This window comes from Bubalus kerabau, chromosome 22 (genome assembly GCF_029407905.1).
Source record: "Bubalus kerabau isolate K-KA32 ecotype Philippines breed swamp buffalo chromosome 22, PCC_UOA_SB_1v2, whole genome shotgun sequence".
In the NCBI taxonomy this organism is placed as follows: domain Eukaryota; kingdom Metazoa; phylum Chordata; class Mammalia; order Artiodactyla; family Bovidae; genus Bubalus; species Bubalus kerabau.
The window spans coordinates 29876742-29896811 of NC_073645.1; the positions used below are offsets into that span (position 1 = coordinate 29876742).

Here is a 20070-nt window from a genome sequence, read left to right on the forward strand (position 1 = left end):
ACATTTGAATGACTATCTTCCCCCAGTACTCTCCATGCCTCCCACCCAGGACACTCGTCCCCCTACCTGGCTGTGCAGCTGCCAGGGTCTGTAGTCCTCCTCGGCACAACGCCTATCGAAAATGGACTTGTAGTCCACTTTGACCAGCTGCCATTCAGAGCGGTGACTGAAGTGTCCAAACACTCTGCAGATGATACAAATACTCACAATAATAGCAATGCTCACAGTTACAACTGCAGTTAGCATTTGTTGAATATTTACTACGAGGTTAGCACAATGCTAAGCATCTTATATCGGTCATATTATTTGATCCCCAAAACACATTTCTGAGGAGGGTTGCTATTATTGACTCCACTTTACCTGTGGGTAACCTGAGGCTCAAAAAGTTTTAACATGCAAAAACCAAAGACAAATCACCAAGAACTGGTAGAGTTAGAACCCAGGGGTGTTAGACTAAAAGCCTGCGGCTATATACTCTACAACAGAAAAAAGTAATGGTCAGAAAGAAAACATAAAAATGAGAAAACAATCACAAATCCTGTCCCCTATGCAGTCCAAGATTACACTTCAGGTTCTCTTGCATTTAATCGACCTGGTTCCGTGGTTGCCATACTATTTTATCTTCCCACCATTCCCAAGGAGAAATAGGCAACAAGGCTGAAGAGTTGTAACTACTTCCTACCCTGTTCATTCTACTCTCCTGACTCAGAGAAGCTCAGCTACTTAATGAAGTGTTTGAATCACCTATTGTCAATGTGAATAAAGCTACAAGGCAGCCTTTACAGTCAGCTTTTTTCATCTGTGTTTTGTAAATATAAAAACCGAATAAAGACAAATTATAGAATAAATTGCTAACCCACTGGGCAAAAGTGTAACTGTTAGGCATATTAATTTTTGTTGCTCTTTTCTATTGTTAAAAAAAAAAGGAGAAAAAATAATCAGAAAATGTACCAACTGTTCACTTTGATTTAAAAATTTTCACTGTCGACAGGATCAACTGCTTTAAAATCTTCCCTCTTCTCTGAATATTGGAAATAAAAGCAAAAATAAACAAATGGGACCTAATTAAAATTAAAAGCTTCTGCACAACAAAGGAAACTATAAGCAAGGTGAAAAGACAGCTTTCAGAATGGGAGAAAATAATAGAAAATGAAGCAACTGACAAACAACTAATCTCAAAAATATACAAGCAACTCCTGCAGCTCAATTCCAGAAAAATCAACGACCCAATCAAAAAATGGGCCAAAGAACTAAACAGACGTTTCTCCAAAGACGACATACAGATGGCTAACAAACACATGAAAAGATGCTCAACATCACTCATTATCAGAGAAATGCAAATCAAAACCACTATGAGGTACCATTTCACGCCGGTCAGAATGGCTACGTGAAGTCTACAAGCAATAAATGCTGGAGAGGATGTGGAGAAAAGGGAACCCTCTTACACTGTTGGTGGGAATGCAAACTAGTACAGCCACTATGGAGAACAGTGTGGAGATTCCTTAAAAAACTGGAAATAGAACTGCCTTATGACCCAGCAATCCCACTGCTGGGCATATACACTGAGGAAACCAGAATTGAAAGAGACACATGTACCCCAATGTTCATCGCAGCACTGTTTATAATAGCCAGGACATGGAAGCAACCTAGGTGTCCATCAGCAGATGAATGGATAAGAAAGCTGTGGTACATATACATAATAGAGTATTACTCAGCCATTAAAAAGAGTACATTTGAATCAGTTCTAGTGAGGTGGATGAAACTGGAGCCAGTTATACAGAGTGAAGTAAGACAGAAAGAAAAACACCAATACAGTATACTAACGCATGTATATGGAATTTAGAAAGATGATAACGATAACCCTGTATGAGAGACAGCAAAAGAGACACAGATGTATAGAACAGTCTTTTGGACTCTGTGGGAGAGGGAGAGGGTGGGATGATTTGGGAGAATGGCATTGAAACGTGTATAATATCATATGTGAAACAAACTGCCAGTCCAGGTTCGGTGCAGGATACAGGATGCTTGGGGCTGGTGCACTGGGATGACCCAGAGGGATGGTACGGGGAGGGAGGTGGGAGGGGTGTTCAGGATGGGGAACACATGTACACCCGTGGTGGATTCATGTTGATGTATGGCAAAACCAGTACAATATTGTACAGTAATTAGCCTCCAATTAAAATAAATATAAATATATATATTTTTTTATAATTTATAATTTATAAAAATAAAAATATATAATAAATAAAAACAAATATAAAATAAACTATATTAAAAAAAATCTTCCCTCTTTGTTTTCCACTTCTGATTTTCCAGGAGAAGGAAAAATCAGAGTTTCATATTTCAAATTCAAAGCTCATGTTTTGAAACCCACAGGCAGGCAAGCCATTAATCAAGCCTTTCACAAATTAATGATCATCACTTTCCAGACAAGAATGAGCGCAAATGTAATTTCACAAGAACAGACTGTTCTCATGGTTCCCCTAATATGCCTCACAATTGGGTTAGGTAAAGAGCCAGGGAAAAATAACATCCTTTGTGGGTGTGTGATCAAGCTCTGTGTTCTGTCTTAAAGCGAAATCATTCTTATATGCCTGTGATTTTCTGTATATCAAGCATGTTTATTATTAAAGTTTTAAATTGATAGCTTTATCTTCTATTGAAAAAAAAAATCATGTCTAATTTCCCTAAGCTCATTCAGTATAGGAAGAAATAGGCTGCACCACGTTGCTGCCAGCCAACAGTACAGGTCTCCTAATAGCTAGCAGAGAGCCAAGAAAATGGATGCGTGCATTGTTCTTTCTTCTTTGCTAGGGAATCATGAAGTCAGATGCACTGCCTTTGCTAGCAACTTTAAAACTGAAAGCAGCAAAGCGAACAGGCTCAGCTAAAAACCACACATTTCTGGATTTCTATGAAGACTAGAACACAACACGGTTTTCCACTTACGTCATGATGAGAGTCTCTTCCCCAGGTTCACCCAGAACCCCATCCACAAAAAGGGGAATAGATGTGAAACTGTATTTGCTCCAAGATCTCCCTTCATCAAAACTCAACCTGATGACAGAAAAAAATAACAGTCATCAGATCTCAAAAGAAAATCCTTTCAAAGAAAAGATACTACCAACCAGGACAGAATATATTTTAGAAGTACCTGGGGCATTGTCAAAGTGAGCCTTTGATATGAATAAGTGTTCTTAATTACATCAGAAGGTGGAGATACAGCTAGCCAAGTGATTTGGGGCCCAGATGTATTATAACATCAATCAGTGGAGAGCTGTATGAAACGGGAATGATAAGTCGCTGATAGAATTTTTTTTTAATTTGGATATCTTATTAGGTCTTAGATCTCAATGTGACCCTCTCTAAAACCTTGCTGTCATCTAGCAGGAGGCCTTGCAGGTGATTCTGAGAACAGTCACCTTCTGAGACCACTGTGATGGACTTAAATCAGCCACCTCCATGTGATCAAACCCTTAGTGGTATCCTTCATACATTGTTACAAATCCTGGTTGACCCACTGAGTGACTGGATGCAGAAGAACATGCTCTTGAAAGTAAGAGAGGTCTCTGTAACTCTGATGGTCATACAGGATGTTTCCTTTCCTCTGCCTTTCTCTGGGATGCCTTCCCTCAGGCTAAGCCTCTGGTTCTGTTATTTCTGCAGCTTTCCCTTTGGTCCACCAAAGTAACCAACACTGGAGGGAAAATCAAGCCTTTGACTTTGAACAAGCTCACCTGTGGAGAGAGCCACTTTCAAAAACATAGATAAAGGAATCTATTGAAAACCCCTCTGGAAGTTAGGCCTTGCATGTTCATCTATAGAAGACCTATAGGGAGAGTTTCAGAAAACCACCCTTTCCCACCCGCAATGCGATCAGAGCAGAAGTGACATGCACTGCTGATCTCTGTGCAGAATGAACAGAGCAAATGCAAATATTAAACTTCGGGAGACAATATTTGGGATAGGTGGCTGTGAGAAATTAAGCTATTCAGAGATTTTCCTTGACAACCATTCTACCCATGACTGTACTGAAAGAGTGAGGCGCTGGAGGTACTGATGGGGGAGAGGGGAGCTGTCACATCCCAAAACCATGTATAATTGCTCTCTAAGGGACACCAGCAAGCTCCCTTTCTCTTTCTCACTCTCTCTCTCTCCTTTCCTCTTGCTTCTTATAATAAAGCAAAGGTATAAGTTATGTTCCAGCAGACCATGACAATGTACTACACACACGGTTATAGTCTGTCAGCCTGACTTAGACTGGTCTTAGCTGTGTGCAACCAGTCCTGGATACAGGATTTAGGGGCAACAGGTGCCTTTACCAGAGATGTCGAATTGGGAGAGATGTGTGCTTCATAGCAACCAGGACTCCACCTTGATCCAGATACAAAACACTGTGCTCTTCTTCAAAGATCTGGAAGAAGAAAAACACATACACAGCAAACCCCCCATACACACACATCCAGGGTTCAGAGAATTAGCCTTCATTTGAGGAAAATAATCTCTCCATGAGCCCCCATGATAGAACTGGGCTCCCCCAAATCTGTGGAGAGACACAGTTATGAACAGTGCTTCCCCAGGTGCGTGACATGTGCCACTGGAGTTCCAAAAAATGATTTTAGGTGCTCCACAAGAGAAATTTAAATAATAACTAAGAGTCATGTGTTCATATTTCTATTCCTGTCATTTTGTGGTGAGCTCTGTTGGGTTCCATTTATGATTATGTTGACATTTGTGCAACTGTTACATTGGGTCACATCTTTAGGTCAGAGAAACCTTGGAGACACACTATTCCAATACTCTCATTTTCACAGATGAGAAAACTAAGGTTTAGAAAGAGGTGGTGACTTGCCTAGGACCAGGTAGACGATAATGGATGATGCCAGGACGGGGCGAATGACAGTGTCCTTTCCACATGCAATTACTTCAAAGTGTCCAAGTGTTACAGGGGACAGATGTTCCTGTTCAACTCACGGATTCTCTAGCCAGTCATAGAGCAATTCTGATCAAAACGAAATCCTACCTTTGGGTACATTGTCATTGGGTCTCTCTCTGTATGTGGAGAGAGGAATCTGAGGTCAAATGAAGACTGGCTAGAGACAATTTCTAAGTCCTCTCCATACGAGATGCATCTTGATTTCTCACAGTCACTCTGTTAGTATAGCCTTGTCTGTGATTACACCATAGACATAATTGTTTCCACTCTGTCTACTTCTTACATTCAAAATGTACCCAGGACTATAGGAGAGACTTATTTGCTTTGTTTGGGATGTTACAAGGAAAAAAATGTGACCCTGGCTCTCTAACTATTGTCCATAGGAAGCTTAATAATGCATGTTCCTATATATATCCATGGAGAAGGAAATGGCAACCCACTTGAGCATTCTTGTCCGGCAAATTCCATGGACAGAGGAGCCTGGAGGGCTACAGTCCATGGGATTGCGAAGAGTTGGCCACGACTGAGTGACTGAGCATATATATCTTCAAGATGAAAACCCCTGGAATTTCTTAAGCAAGTTTCTTTCCTGCCCCACTCTTCTCAAAACATGTGAATCACAGTGCAGATCTATGAAGCTAGGAGAAGGTAACTAGACCGTAACATGGACATCGTTGCCTCAAATTTAAAGCGCAGTGTTCTCACTGCTGTGTGATTACCTGTGCATTAGATTTCAATTTATGGTGCTAGTTATTGTATGATAATTAAATGTCAGTGGCTTATTAAAACATATTTATTGAAGTGTAACAACCAAGCATTAGGCACCTATTTTGTTAGGACTGCTAAACCTCATTAAGCGCCTGTTTTATAAGCTAGGAGTATCTAATTTTCATTCAGAAGAAAGAGGAAGCATTTAAGCTAAACACACTGGTTGAAAGTGATTCCATTCCTACTTTCCTGAACATATGCGCCCTGATGGTTATTACTCTGTCTTCTGCATATGAGCTTTAAACATCTCAGAGCACCACCTGGGTAATGGCTTTTTCTGAATCACTGCATTCTCCTCTATTCTGACTTCAAGGCAAGAGGAATTTACGGAGGCAACCCGGCATTAGATAGGTAATCTCCCTTCCAGGCTTCATGTTTCCTACATAATAAACTCTCTAGATTTCCCGCTTTCTTTTAAGGGGAAAATTCAGTCATATCTAATTTTGTTTCATTGTTACTTATAAACTTTCTTACATATAGGCTGTGATAAAGTGTCATTTTTTTAGGACTTTCCTGGTGGCTCAGATGGTAAAGAATCCTCCTACAGTGCAGGAGACCCAGGTTTGAACCCTTGGTTGGGAAGATCCCCTGGAGAAAGGCATGGTAACCCACTCTAGTATTCTTGCCTAGAGTATCTCATGGACAGAGGAGCCTGGCAGACTACAGTCTATAGAGTTGCACAGAGTCGGACATGATGAAAGTGACTGAGCATGCATGCAAAGGCTCACTTATCACACAAAGAAATCAAATTTCATAAATATTTGCTGAACTCAGAACTTTTGTAAGCCATGCATAAAACAAATAAGGGAATAAACACATTGAGAAGCTTTAGGATTTATGTGTGACTGAGTAAGTTCCCAGAACTGAAACAATCTGGACAATTTTTAACACATTTAAACACCAGCAACTTAACCAGGATACTTTCTTACCTGTCTCCAAGTGTTTCCCGCATCTGAAGAAACAAACATGCTGATGTCACTGTCTGACAACTCAGAACCTATATTACCTGGAGAGAGCACATCGCCATTAGTGAAGAGAACTTTCTGCAAAAGCTAACGACGGGCCGTGCTGGCAGCGTGCTCTGCCTGAGGTGGATTTCGACTGCAAACACTCTATCTGAGCAGGGTTTTTCAGCATACTTGCTTCAGGGTCAGTGTCTTTCAAAAATAGTTTTAGCTTGCTCATTAAGTTCCAAGCACAGCTACTGGGCTTCTTAAAATAAATACAATTTATAGCAATGAGCAGACCAGGCAAGCTGCTTACCTGAAGCCACTATGATGCTGGGGGCTGTGTCTCTGCTGGCGATGATCCCTGATGTGTAGGGATTCTCAGAGACCTTAAGGTGAAGGTGTAGGGAGCAATAGGGCTGAGAAGAGGAGAAATGAGGATCATGAAAGTACACCATCTAAATGGTCATTTAAAATTCAGATTCAGAGCTCCTATCCATTCATTCAACCATCCCACCCATCCATCCAGCCATCCATGAACCCATCCATCCCCCCGTATTTCATTCCACAGATGTCTGGTGCCCACTAAGTATAAGACAGCTGCCAAACTGTTGAAGGAGAGAGCACTTTCATTTCAAGTCTAGTCTACTGATATAACTGCCATTTGGCCATTCGACAAACATTTTAATACTTTATCTGCAAAACATGTGGTGTAGTTTTATGAAAGACTTAACACTGACTAAAGTTTGGTCTCTTCCACTGAGGAATATACAATTTAAGATCTTTCTATTGATTACCATAAAGGAATATATTTTAACAGCCATGAGATAAGAACAGACAAAATATGAAATTCTAGGGGAGAGGAGCCTACATTTAACTTCGGTTGAGGGGAAATTTCAAGGAGAAAATGGCGACTGGGGCAAAGGTGGGTAGGATTTGAATTGCAGATGAGATGCTCAGAGGGATAAAAGATATTTCGGGTCTGAGTAATATCAGTAACAAAGAAAAGGAGCAGAAGAGTGGAGCTGTAATACAACAGGTAGTTGGGTAAGACCAATGAGGAGAAATGGGGTTTGAGATTGGACGGAAAGTACAGCCAGGCTGGAGGTGCTCTGAAGAAGTCACTTGGCATCTCTTAGTCATATGAAGCCTTGGTCTCAGTTCTGTAGAAGAAGCTGTATGACATGTGGAACTGTCTTTACATCCACCAGACAACTGACATAGTGTCTGTGTAAGGGTATTATCAGATTCAGTGTAATTCAACATAGAAGTTCTTGTAGATGAAACACACAAGTGACAACAATTTAAACGAAAATTTAAGGGACTTGTTTGTGCATACAAAACTCCATCAAGTTTTCAGATGAAGATATCAACAGTTTTCAAAAAAAAAACCAAACAGGATACTAAATCTCACACAAATTTCATTTAAAATCGCTCTTGTACTGAATCAAAAATAACGACGTTTGTGACTGAATCCACGTCACTTTTCATCTCTCAGGAAGATTGTTTTCTAATCTTATCGACTTGAGTTTTTGAAATCACCAATGTACCTCTGTTATTACTTTCATTCTGCTCTGTAAGTCTCAGCCAGCAGATATTCGGAGAGCGACAGAGATGCAGTGATTACATTTAGATGGGATAGAGTAAATGACAAACTAAAAATGAAACTCAGAAGTAAAAGCAGCCAAGACCCTGGTGAAATGACACAATGGGTCACAATAGGGTATTTCCATCACTGCCAACAGAGGGAGTAAACTCCCAAGGAATGATGACCATAATAAATGGTTGGCTTTGCATAAAAATTTCATGTACAGCTTTCAAAAATGGAATTCTTACTCTGCAATGTTCCATAAGGGTAAAAAGACCACCCCTGTAAGAAGAAACAGTCAGACCCCAAAACTTGGCTGCCTTTTGTCCAAGAGGAAGATTAGTGAGGGTATTGCATGCTACAGAGGCCCCAAGGAAGTGCTGACCAACACTCAGGCAGATGCTGAGACAGGATAACCAGAGGTGTCAAACCATGTGTCCATGAAAATGTTCCTGACAACTGCAACCTATCAGATCTTGCTTTCTCTGATTTACCACAGCTTATTTTACCACGCACAATCCTGGATCGTGTCATCAAGTATGCAGAGTTTTATCGCCCTAAGAGATACACTCGACAAATAAAGAGAAAACATCAAGTACTACTTTACAGCTTCTGTAAAATCTCACATAGAATCTAAAAAAGACAATCAATAAACACTTGAAATATCAGGCAGCACTTTCAAGCTAGGGCATGAAAGATCTTACTTTACTGTTCTACTCAGAACAATGTCAGAAGTACATGGGCTTAGGTATTATTATAAACCACATTACCAGAGAAACGTGAGAATCTCCATGGTATTCAAAGAAATGATTACTACTATACTTAGACACAGGGGCTTAGTGGATGGCCTTTTGTACCAACAGAGCAGGATAGCCCTGGCCTATCAAACAAGAGAGCACCCAGGTGGCAATCTTAAGTCAGCCACTGGTCACACGCGTCATAACCCCCCAGTCCGAAAGACTGTGAGACTAAGTTGCCACCTGACCCAGGGATTATTTATGAGAGAGCACTTGCCATTACATTGGAAAGAGGGCATTTTCAATTGGTCATTTCAGCACTGCTCTGTTGCTATGGCTTTCGGAGGCCTGAGAAAAATTATTTTGGGAAGAAAGGACACCAGTTCCTGCAGTAGCAGCAACATTACAAACGATCTTTCTCGTGTACTTTTTTTTCCCTCACTTGCACATTTGTAGTACTGGATTGCCCCCAACTGGTACAAGGAAAATATTCTATGGTTTTTTTTCCCTTTCTTCCTTTTTTTTTCAAGAAAGTTACATAGTCCACATTGCAGAAAAAAGATGTTAAGTGATTCATCTTCACTTTTTAAACTTAAACATTTACACTTGAACAGTTTGGGATATTTATTAAGGTGAGGTCACCAAAGATTGATAGAGAGGTTATTACAATGTCTCTCAAACCACTGCAAACTCATGGAAAACATGAGACAAGGCATTCCAGTTCTTAGGCACATTTTGCCCAGGCAGGGGGCACTTTGTCCATTTCTGCCTTCCTGCCTTCTTTTCTCCCATTAGGGAACATATACTGATTATCTTTCCAGTTCAGTTCAGTGGCTCAGTCATGTCCAACAATTTGCAACCCCATGGACTGCAGCATGAGTTATCTCTAACTTAGTATGAGTTACAACACAGCTTATCCCAAAGACCTTTATCTGTTTCCCTTCACTTCTCATATTAAAAATCTACAAAACTGGAATCACCATGATCTAGGAGCTGACCTATAAAAACAGAGGGACCAACACATGTGTTTGGAAGCTGCCTGTGGTTCTGACTCACACACAGGCATAAGGAATGGAGTATCACCAGCTGGTCAATACCAGGAGCAACTAGATCCTTAGTCGTCAATCTTTCTGGGGTCAAGTACAGATTTTGAAATTCTGATGCAAACTGAGGAGTCTTTCCCAAGAAAAGTGCACAAAGGAAGCACACACAAAGGTTTGCATTCAAATCCAGGGAGCTCACATGCTCTTGAAGAATACCGCGGACCTCTAGACCCCAATCACCTTCCTTTGGCTTTATTCTTGTATTTCTTATTTTAACCAACAAAATCCTTTGGCCACTGCAAGTGTTCAGTAAATGCCTGTTGAAGTCAATTGATCTACGAATGAATTGCTGTCTTCCTGGCACTGTGGGTGAGCAGCAGAGAAGGGTTAAATGATCCAAGACATCCACACACACAAGACATCCTACACACACACTTGTACAGTTTCTGATCTTGAGTTGGAGCATGGGATCCATTGAAGTTTTTGTCAGGAGTCAGGGACAAAGAAGAGGGTGGCCCCAGCCAGCTGGCTGGGTGGAGGGCATTCAGCACTGCTGAATATGGAAAGTGGCAACCAGTGCAGAGGAGCAGGAAGCAGGGTCGAGTCTCCTGGGGCAGCTGCAGCTTAGCTCCAGTAGGAAGCTGCCAACTGAACCCATCGAGAAGGCATGGTTTCTCTCCATGAAACACTAGGCTGTCCCTTGGGGCCCAAGGATTTGTCACAGGCTCAGCTCACATTTTGCCTCTAAGGAGCCCAATCCTGAGGTTCTGCAGTCAGGTGGACCATGACCTATAACACGCCATCTAACTGTACAATGTGGTCTTCAGGGGAAAGAAATCCCAGCTGAGCCCTCCAGGAAATCAATCTAAAAGTCCTAAAAATGCAGCCCAGATTACCCTGGATGTCTTATTCCTATATAATGTATTTTACCAGGAACATTCCATTTGGGGCTGCAATTCTAAACTTGTTCCACATTTGCAACAGCCCTGCTGGAAAAAAAAAAAAAAAAATCTCTTTTCTAATCACTAGGCTGTGTTTCCAGTGACACTGTCACTTTCCAAGTATTCACAATCTAAAATCTCTTTTTATCTCCTCTCTGTTACCAGTTCCCAAACCTAAGGAAGTTTTTAACAGTCTGGGTCTCCTCTGTGCCTTGGCAGAGTTGTATAATTTTTGTTGTTGTTTCTTCTTCCTTTTTTAATTTTCTTCTCCTCATTCTACTGCCTGTTTTCTAAAGCTCAGATTTAAAGTACATTAAATAATAGGATTAAAGAGGGAGGAAGGCCAAAGACTCATGGGTACCGTATATCTATATCTCCTTCATTGATTTTTCCTCAGTCTTAATGAGCCTAGTGATTCTGTTAACTGTGGGGTCAACTGGTGCACATGAACTTCAGAAGGTGGCTATTATAACAAATTTTTCAGTGTGACTATCAATGTTAAGGAAAGGCTTCCACTAAAGTCCAACTATGAGACTCAAACATCTGTCCATGGCATGTCCACCTGAAACAAAGACAACACTCTCCACAACACAAATATTAAGCACCCACCATGTGTCAAGTATGGCTCCTGAGCTAACTCTTCGGAGTGACCAAAAAGAGCAACATGGTCCCTATGCTTGTGGAGCTCACAGTGAGTGGGAGGCGATATACTAGCAAGTCAACAGATGCATGTGCTGATTTCAGAGTGAGAAAGATCCTGAATAAAAAAGAAATTGGACCAAGTGCAGTTTCAGAGGATGCTCAAGAAAGCTCCTGAGATGGAAGGTTCTCAAACAAGGATCTGAATGCCAAGAAAAAGTCATACTAGAAGAAGGGCATTTTAAGAGATATAATATAATGGCAGATACAGAGCCTAAAACATAAAAGAGTGCAGTGAGCTAATGGTATGGAAAGGCGTGATCTCTTCCCTCACCATGGCCGATGTGTAAGGAAAGAGCGAGTCTGGAGACCAGGCAGGAGAAGTGGACAGGGGCCAGACCATGCGGAATCTTGCAGGCAACAGTCAAGTATCTGAATTTCATTCCATCTGAATTAGAAAGTCATTAGAAGGTTAAGTAAAGGAGGGACATGGTCTGAATTTTTATAGTTTAAGTTGACACCTTTATGTAAAATTTTAGAAAAGAACAATCTAATCTCTCACGAAAGAAAGCAAATCAGAGGTTGTCTAGGGCCCAGGGTGTGGGTACTGACTGTGAAGAGGCACAGAGCAATTTTTTAGAGTGATTAAAATGTTGTATCTTGACTGTGGTAGCCATTACATGGGTCTATACATTTGTCAAGATTTATCACTAAACTCTTAAAACGCTTTTATGTATGCATATTTCAACTCAATGAAGTTGGATTTAAGGGGGAAAAAAGGTAGCATTGGCTGCTATGGTGAGATGAAATTGCCAGGTAGAGACAGTGTAGGGACAGGGAGGAATGACGATGCTTGTATTAGGACGTCTCAGTGGAGATGGGGATGTAAGGTGATACGGCATTTATAATTCAGAAGCACAACGGTTAGAGTTCCTAACTCTGGGCTGGGAGAGGAGCAAGGAATGTCTCACGAAATGCTTTGTGTAAGAGGCATTTCTAATGGTTCATTTATGATGCCAGAGCACCCAGGAAAGCCTCTTTAGGTGATACAGTTGACTTTTTCTCATGGGCATTCAGTCATCAACATGCATGATGGGATGGAAGACAGCATTAAGCCACTGGGACATCTCCTGCATCTTTGTCTTCAACTTGAACAGCTGAATGAGGAAGGTGGGCATGTTTTAAAATGCTACTTGCCTTATAAATAGCCAGTGGGAATTTCCTGTATGACTCAAGGAACTCAAACTGGCGCTTTGTAATAATCTAGAGGGGTGGGAATGGGTGGGAGGTGGGAGGAAAATTCAAGACGGAGAGGACATAATGTACACCTATGGTTAATTCATGTTGATGCATGACTGGAATCAAACCAATACTGAAAACCAATCATCAATCAATTAAAAATAAATAAATATTTTTAAGTGCTATATGCCTTGCATAGAGTAGGCATTCAATACATAACTGCTACATTCACTTACTCTGTAACTGGATTTGTGTACTGAGTAACAACTGGCTTTTCTCCCCTGTAAGTTGCCACTAATAGGGATATAAGCTGAGTGGGAGGCAGAATTTCAGACTGCTTCCCCTGATACATGATGACGACTGCGATATCCTCTGCAGCTAATAAGGTCAAGCTATGGCTGTGACATCTTCTCCACTGGGAGGGTGACCTGCCTGCAGCTGTAGGAGATGAACCTGCAAAGTGACTGCTCAGACTTCATGGGACAGAAGGAAGCATGCTCAGTGTGCATAACATTAAATAAAGCTGGGATTGTTTGGTGGGTGTGAATAATTGGTATATATCAAGTCCTTCTTACTAAAACTAAGAGGTCTCTTCTCTAGCTTTACAGACTGCTCTCTCCCTTTTATGAATTTAAATGAAACTTTGGATTTGTTTTCTAGAAATTAGCATTTAATGATATATTATTTTACAATTAACCCCTGCCTCCCCTCCTTCATTCACTCAGTATCAAATTCATGTGTCAAGTAAAGGGCAGGTATCATAAATACTAAAAAAAGTAGGATGTGACCTTATAATCATTCACTCATTAATCTATTCTCTCTCAAGTAGACAGCAAACTCCTTGAAGACAAGACACATTTGTGATTCTTCTCTTGGACACCATCATATAATCAAATACAAAATAATTTGATCTAATCTATTTACTGCCCCAATGCTAGACAAGTTTTTACAAGCCATATTTCAAAGCAGGGGTCAAAAAATTTGTTTTTAAGGGTCACATAATAAATATCTCATTGATGGACCACACAGTTTCTCATGGCTACTCAACTCTGCCACTGTAAAGCAAAAGTATCCATAGACAATATACAGGTGGATAAGCATGACTATGTTCCAATATAATTTTATTTAAAAAACAAGCAGTGGGCTAGATTTGCCCCACAGACCATAGTTTATCAATACCAGCTTTATATAATGACATAAATGAATGGAACATATTATAAAGAGTACCGATTAAGGATTTAAATCAGTGGTCCTTACCTTTGTTTGAGGCATAAATTTCTCTGAAAATATGAATAAGCATGTCCACTGGAAAATACACTTACACAATTCTGCATTCAGTCCACCAACTTTACAGCTGAATTTATGTGTCATTAGATCCTTAACAGGTTATTCATGGGAAAGTAAGGGTATCTTTTCCCACCACAACTGGAAACTATCATACTCTCCCTTAAACTACAATATGTGGTCCTTATCAGAAATTGGACAGCAACTGAACATCCTTGGAAATAAGCAAGAACCTTACTTATGTTTTCTTATGGCTTTGGTCCACAAGCAGCAAAGCTGTGACTCTTTCCTATAACCACCTTCACACCCTTCCCCATCCACTCCTGCTCATCAGTTGAGCAAGGAGCCCTGGGCCCACGTGCACCTGCTTATTGGCCTCCGTCTCCAGCCCTCACTACGTGGGGCATTTCACCCCCATATGAAGACTCACCAGCAGGCAGTGCACAGGGTCCCCTCTTAGGTCTGTGTCTGGAGCCTGCAGCAAACGCCAGTCTCTGCCTTTGTTGTATGTGATGAAAGTCTTCACTTGGTTGTCAATCTTCTTGTTAGCCAAGAACATTCCCTTTATCCCTGCTACCTGGGAAAAATTGACATGGCTGAAAAATACCTCAATTTGAGAAGAAATGTAATTATTGTACTTAAAAAAGAAACCGGGCTATCAAATTCAACTGTGATCACTTGTCTTGAAGGAATGAGAGTGAGGGTTGTGCTTCGTATGACTCCCCGGGCTGTGGGAGACAATGCAATAGCCCCATGCCCCCTATGCTTGGGCGATCCCAATGCAAGCTTGACAGTCTTCCTATCTCCTCTAAGGTAGGTTGACAGTAGCTTACAGCTGCCTAGAGATAAACTGATGCTGTTGGTTCTGTGCTTGGCAAATGATAAACAAACAGGGGGTACAATACTTTGGCCACCTGATACGAAGCACTGGCTCACTGGAAAAGACCCTGATTCTGGGAAAGATTGAAGGCAAAAGCAGAAGAGGGTGGCAAAGGATGAGATGGTTAGAAAGCATCACCAACTCAATGGACATGAATTTGAGCAAACTCCAGGAAATAGTGGAGAACAGAGGAGCCTGGCATGCTATAGTCCATGGGGTCGCCAAGAGTCAGACAAGACTTAGTGACTTAACAATGACAACTTTTATTTTATTTTAGGCAAGCACTCATAGTCTTAAATACTTTATCTTCTTTAGTTATTGCAATAGTCCTTTTGGGTAAATATCACTTACTTTATTTCACAAATGAGGAAACTGAGGCTCATTCAGGTAAAGTGAGTTGCCCAGGATCACAACACCTAATGTCATATAGATGGTAAGTGGTAGCCCAAGGATTTTAACCCAGAGCTCTGTGGTTTCACAGCCCCTGCCCTTAATGATGTAATCACTGCACTATTCACAGCCTTGGGCAATTAAGAGAGATCAGTACAAACTCTGGATCCAATGTCTATCACTATTTTTTTTCTGTAAAAGATCTATTAAACTACCAAAATACATTAAGCAAAAGAGAACAGCTTTTAAACATAAAGAAGTAGGTTTTCCTAAATTGTCAAACAATTCCTCCTCAATTTCTATAATACTATTAATCCTACCATAAACAGCCCTTATTATTTATTTGACTCTGCAAACATGATTACTTTTTCTCTTTTATATCTTAGGAAAGACGCAACAATAAAGAAGTTGTCAAAACTGTGCAGGAACAAATCATTAATTGTGCGCCATATTTTTCACATGTTTTAAATTAAACATATTTATGCATAATTGACTCTACTTTAAACTATAACAATCCAGGAAAACTTGGTAGTGAGAAAAGGGTCTGAAATGTGTTGACAGGTGCATTCTAACATTCTGCAAAGGTTATCTCATTTAATCCTCACAAAAGCCAAGGAGATACAGCCTCATCTGAGGATAAGGGAATAGAAACTTAGATTAAGTGGCTTTCTGGAGCACAGGCAGAGAGTAAGTGAATAAGCTAGAAAGAATACCTGAACCCATTTAACTTAACTCAGGTCCTTTATCTGACTTCCCTTGTATATCATAATATGAAAAATTTAAGCAGAAGGATGAAACCATGGTATCAGTCCTTGCCATGTACAAAACACTAAACCCAGTCCTTTTTAGGTAAAACCTCCAATATTCGCTATAAACCTGCACAGCACATCATCCTGTTTCAACAGATGAGGAAACAGGCATAAATGAAATCTAATTGCTGAGGATAACAAAGACTTGGGGTTCACACCCAAATCTGTTAGACTTCTGACATTCTTTCAGCAAATACGGCTCTGACTTTGTCAATTCAAAGAGGCTGGGCTTCTATCAATAGAACACGCACGTTTTGCCTTTGCTTTTGACACAGTCAAACCTCATTAGTTCGTACCTGCTGTTTTGGCATCTGGGATAATTTAGAGTTGAGCCAACTTTGTACTCTTTTGCAACAACAAGTTTGTTAAGCAAATAAATGGTATAAATGAGTTGCTGGGGGGAATACTTTGAACTACTTAGGAAAACAAGCTTCATTTGGGGCCTGTAACAGTAGTCAGAATACTTTTTTACACACTGTGGATCCTCCACAAATGTGGAAGATGTAAATTTCAAGGAATACTCTACCTCTTAACAATGGTATGTTAACTGCAAACAACATTTATTTATTCACTACACCGGCTCCATAAGGATTACACACCAGGGAAGCCCATGTTGGTCTTGCATATGTTCGAGAGGCTGTTACATATTTAAATGACACTATACTGACAAGTCTTTAAAGCTTTGATTTCATAAATCAGAATTTTCTCACAGTTGTACCTGTCTTCCCTCCATAGCAGTACCAAACATGGACAATGCAACACTCGAAGTTTATAGGACATAGAGAAGGAAAAAAAAAAACATTACCTATTCCAGTAGTTCCCTTGCCGTTTCCCGCCCCGTTCCTCTTTTGTCCCAGGTGTCAGAGCAGGGCTACGCGTGTTTAGAAGCTGGTGCATTTGATTTGCAGAAGCGGGGGACTTTATTGGCCCCTGATTGTCTGGCTTTATCAAATGCCTCTAGAGCTTTGTAATTCATCTCTGGCAACCTGGCCTTCAGGTTTATCTTGAGGAGTACAAACTTAGCAAAGCCAGGGGGATGTATCACAATAAAGGATAGAGCTGAAGAAGGTCTGCTTATTTTCCTCTGTGGCCAAGGCACTTAATCCGGGAAAATCCCATTTGGAGTGTATTTTTATTTTATTTGTGTATCTGTTTATTAGGCTTCTTGGGCTTGGTCTGCAGAGATGGTCAGCCTTGCCTGCTGTTAGGTTTTTGTGCCACTCATGGTTCCTTTTCCCTGAGCCTGAGAAGCCCACCTGCCTGTCTCAGTGCATGCCTGTTATGAGGTCTCGTTATGTTTCTAGAACTTCTACCCTCTTACTGTAGACTCTGGATACCAAGGGAGCAGTATTAGTACCCAAAATGTGGAATATGTGTGTACATGTGTGTATATGTGTGTACATATATGCATATATGTATTAGTGTGTGTGTGTGTCTAAGGTCTAGGTTTCTGCTGAGGATGAGGGTACACATTTTTGTTTCCAAACAACTCCCTCTGCATTCACATCATGAGCCCATTTGTGCACTGGGGTGGGCTGTGGTGGGATGATAGGGCAGGTTGCGGGGTGGAGGGTGGACCAGTATTCCCACTGAAGCATGCCTTCACGTAGACACGGAGGTCAGGAAGACGCACCTATGGAGATGGCACACCCCGCTGCTGGCAGTCTGCCTCCCTTCAGGGAAGAGCTGCTATTACCTCTTCTGCCTGTCTCAATTCTGCACAAAGACGCTGAGTATGTTGAGAAGCCACTTTTATTTCTTTGTCATATGGGGGAATATGATACCAAAAGTTTCAAAGTTATTTAGTCATTATTTCTTATTCTCTAACATCCTACAAGCCAAAAATACCACGTTGACTGGATTTTTCAACATGAAGTGTCAGAGTTCAAACCTCAAGACAACACAAAGCCCTGCCCTCAGGATATCAGCCTCCAAGTGCCACCTTTACTTCTCTTCTCTTCCTTTTTTGATCATGAAGGCTACCCCCACTCCCTGGGACAGCATCCCAACGCTGATCTCTCCCTACCATTCCTTCAAGACCCAGCTCAGTAAGTCTTTACCAGAAACCAGAACCTCTCTTTTAATCCTGACTGTCCCCAACTCTTCTTCTCTGTCCTTCAATATGTCTCTCACACAGATGGTACCTACATCTTGGTTCTCAACAACCGTGTAAGCTTCTCAAGGGCACTGGTCTTCCTGGAAATGTGTCTGGTACTCCTCAAACTTCTTACCACATGTGAATTCTTCCTAGCTTCTCCTGTCATCTTGCACATCATCATGTCTCACTTGGGTATAACTTCTGGATTATCATTCAATCCACCATATTCTCTCACTGAAATTGATAATGGAAAATCACTTTATACAAGAAGTGCTACTTTTGTTTTTAGTAAAATAGGTAGTAAGAATTCTGCATTAAAAGAGAGAGCAAATTCATAGTGCCCCAAATTGATGAAATACTTAAGAAATGTCAGACATGACATGAAAGGCTTTTTGCAAGCAAGTGCACATCCATCCCTCCATGCAGTGTAAGTGGCAGACTCATTGCATCCTCATTCTACACACGCAAGAACCAAATACCGGATGGGGCCAATCACTCTAAGGCCATTCCCCCAAGAACCTTGGGAATGCACTCCACATCAGTGTGTCTGACTTGAGAACCCAAGAACCTAACCCTTTGGCAATACTAGTTCTTCAAACTTCTCTCTCATCCTGAGAGAAATGTTATATGTAGATATTACAGGAAATTGCTTTTCATTCATTCTTCAGTACATGTACTCAGTAGTTGCTCAATTAATATTTTTAATATCCATCACTTATGCATTCTAGGTACCAGGAAAATAGCACCTAGAATGTCTAAGGAAGTGTACATTCACTCTGCAGGTTTTTTTTGAGAGTCAGAATATGCCAGGTCCTGGGACTTAGATTTCTTTAGTGATTTTAATAAAGAACTCCAGATATCTCCTTTGTTTCTTAATATTCCTCCTTAGAAGGTGCTCTTCTACCCCAAATCTTTCATACATTCCACATGGTGGCCATGTTAGAAAGATTCCCACACAGGAAATTTTGCTTATTTCCCTGATGCTGGCTGGGAGCTGATTCTTCCCATCCTCTCTATCTCAGACTTTAATTATGAATCTGAAATATCAAACTTAGAAGAGAATTTAAAAAATGAATAAATGACAATGGTGGGAAAGAGAACATACTGCCACCATTATGTCTTTGGAGACAGGATATTTTTTGTTCTAAAGAGAGGATCCCAGCCAGGAGAGACACATACCCAGCAAGTGCCTTTGTCATCAGAGAACCCACTGCCAACAAAGGCTAAGTATTTTTTCCTTCCCTGTTGTCTTGGTCAGGCAGCACTCACCTACCCAGGGAGAGAATCACCTTAAATAATTAGAGGGTATATTCTATGTCTTGCAATAACTATGTCCTAAATGGGAGAGGAATTTTCTTCCCTACCTCTTATGCTGGATTGTAAGAGGTAGTCTTTTCCCAAGAATCAAGGTGTAGCTACATCATCAGAATTGTGGAGCTTTCTCTTTTGGAGAGAGGTGCTCATAACATCAGAGAAGGCAATGGCACCCCACTCCAGTACTCTTGCCTGGCAAATCCCATGGACGGAGGAGCCTGGTAGGCTGCAGTCTGTGGGGTCGCTAAGAGTTGGACAGGACTGAGCGACTTCACTTTCACTTTTCACTTTCATGCACTGGAGAAGGAAATGGCAACCCACTCGTGTTCTTGCCTGGAGAATCCCAGGGACGGGGGCCTGGTGGGCTGCCATCTATGGGGTCGCACAGAGTCGGACACGACTGAAGTGACTTAGCAGCAGCAGCAGCAGCTCATAAGATACAGAAGACACTATGTGT

The 20070-nt window shown here is 41.0% G+C and overlaps 1 protein-coding gene across 5 annotated transcripts in view; it reads right to left on the minus strand.

Annotated features, from left to right (window-relative positions):
- SORCS1 (sortilin related VPS10 domain containing receptor 1) overlaps positions 1–20070 on the minus strand; it is a 579121-nt gene that overhangs the window by 103093 nt on the left and 455958 nt on the right. For all 5 annotated transcript variants that reach the window (XM_055560720.1, XM_055560719.1, XM_055560721.1 and 2 more), the window contains 6 exons: positions 14553–14699; positions 6968–7070; positions 6634–6710; positions 4323–4414; positions 2950–3057; positions 67–184 (listed from right to left, as the gene is read on the minus strand). In XM_055560720.1, coding sequence (XP_055416695.1) covers positions 67–184; positions 2950–3057; positions 4323–4414; positions 6634–6710; positions 6968–7070; positions 14553–14699 — 645 coding nt within the window. The remainder of the gene's footprint in view (positions 1–66; positions 185–2949; positions 3058–4322; positions 4415–6633; positions 6711–6967; positions 7071–14552; positions 14700–20070) is intronic.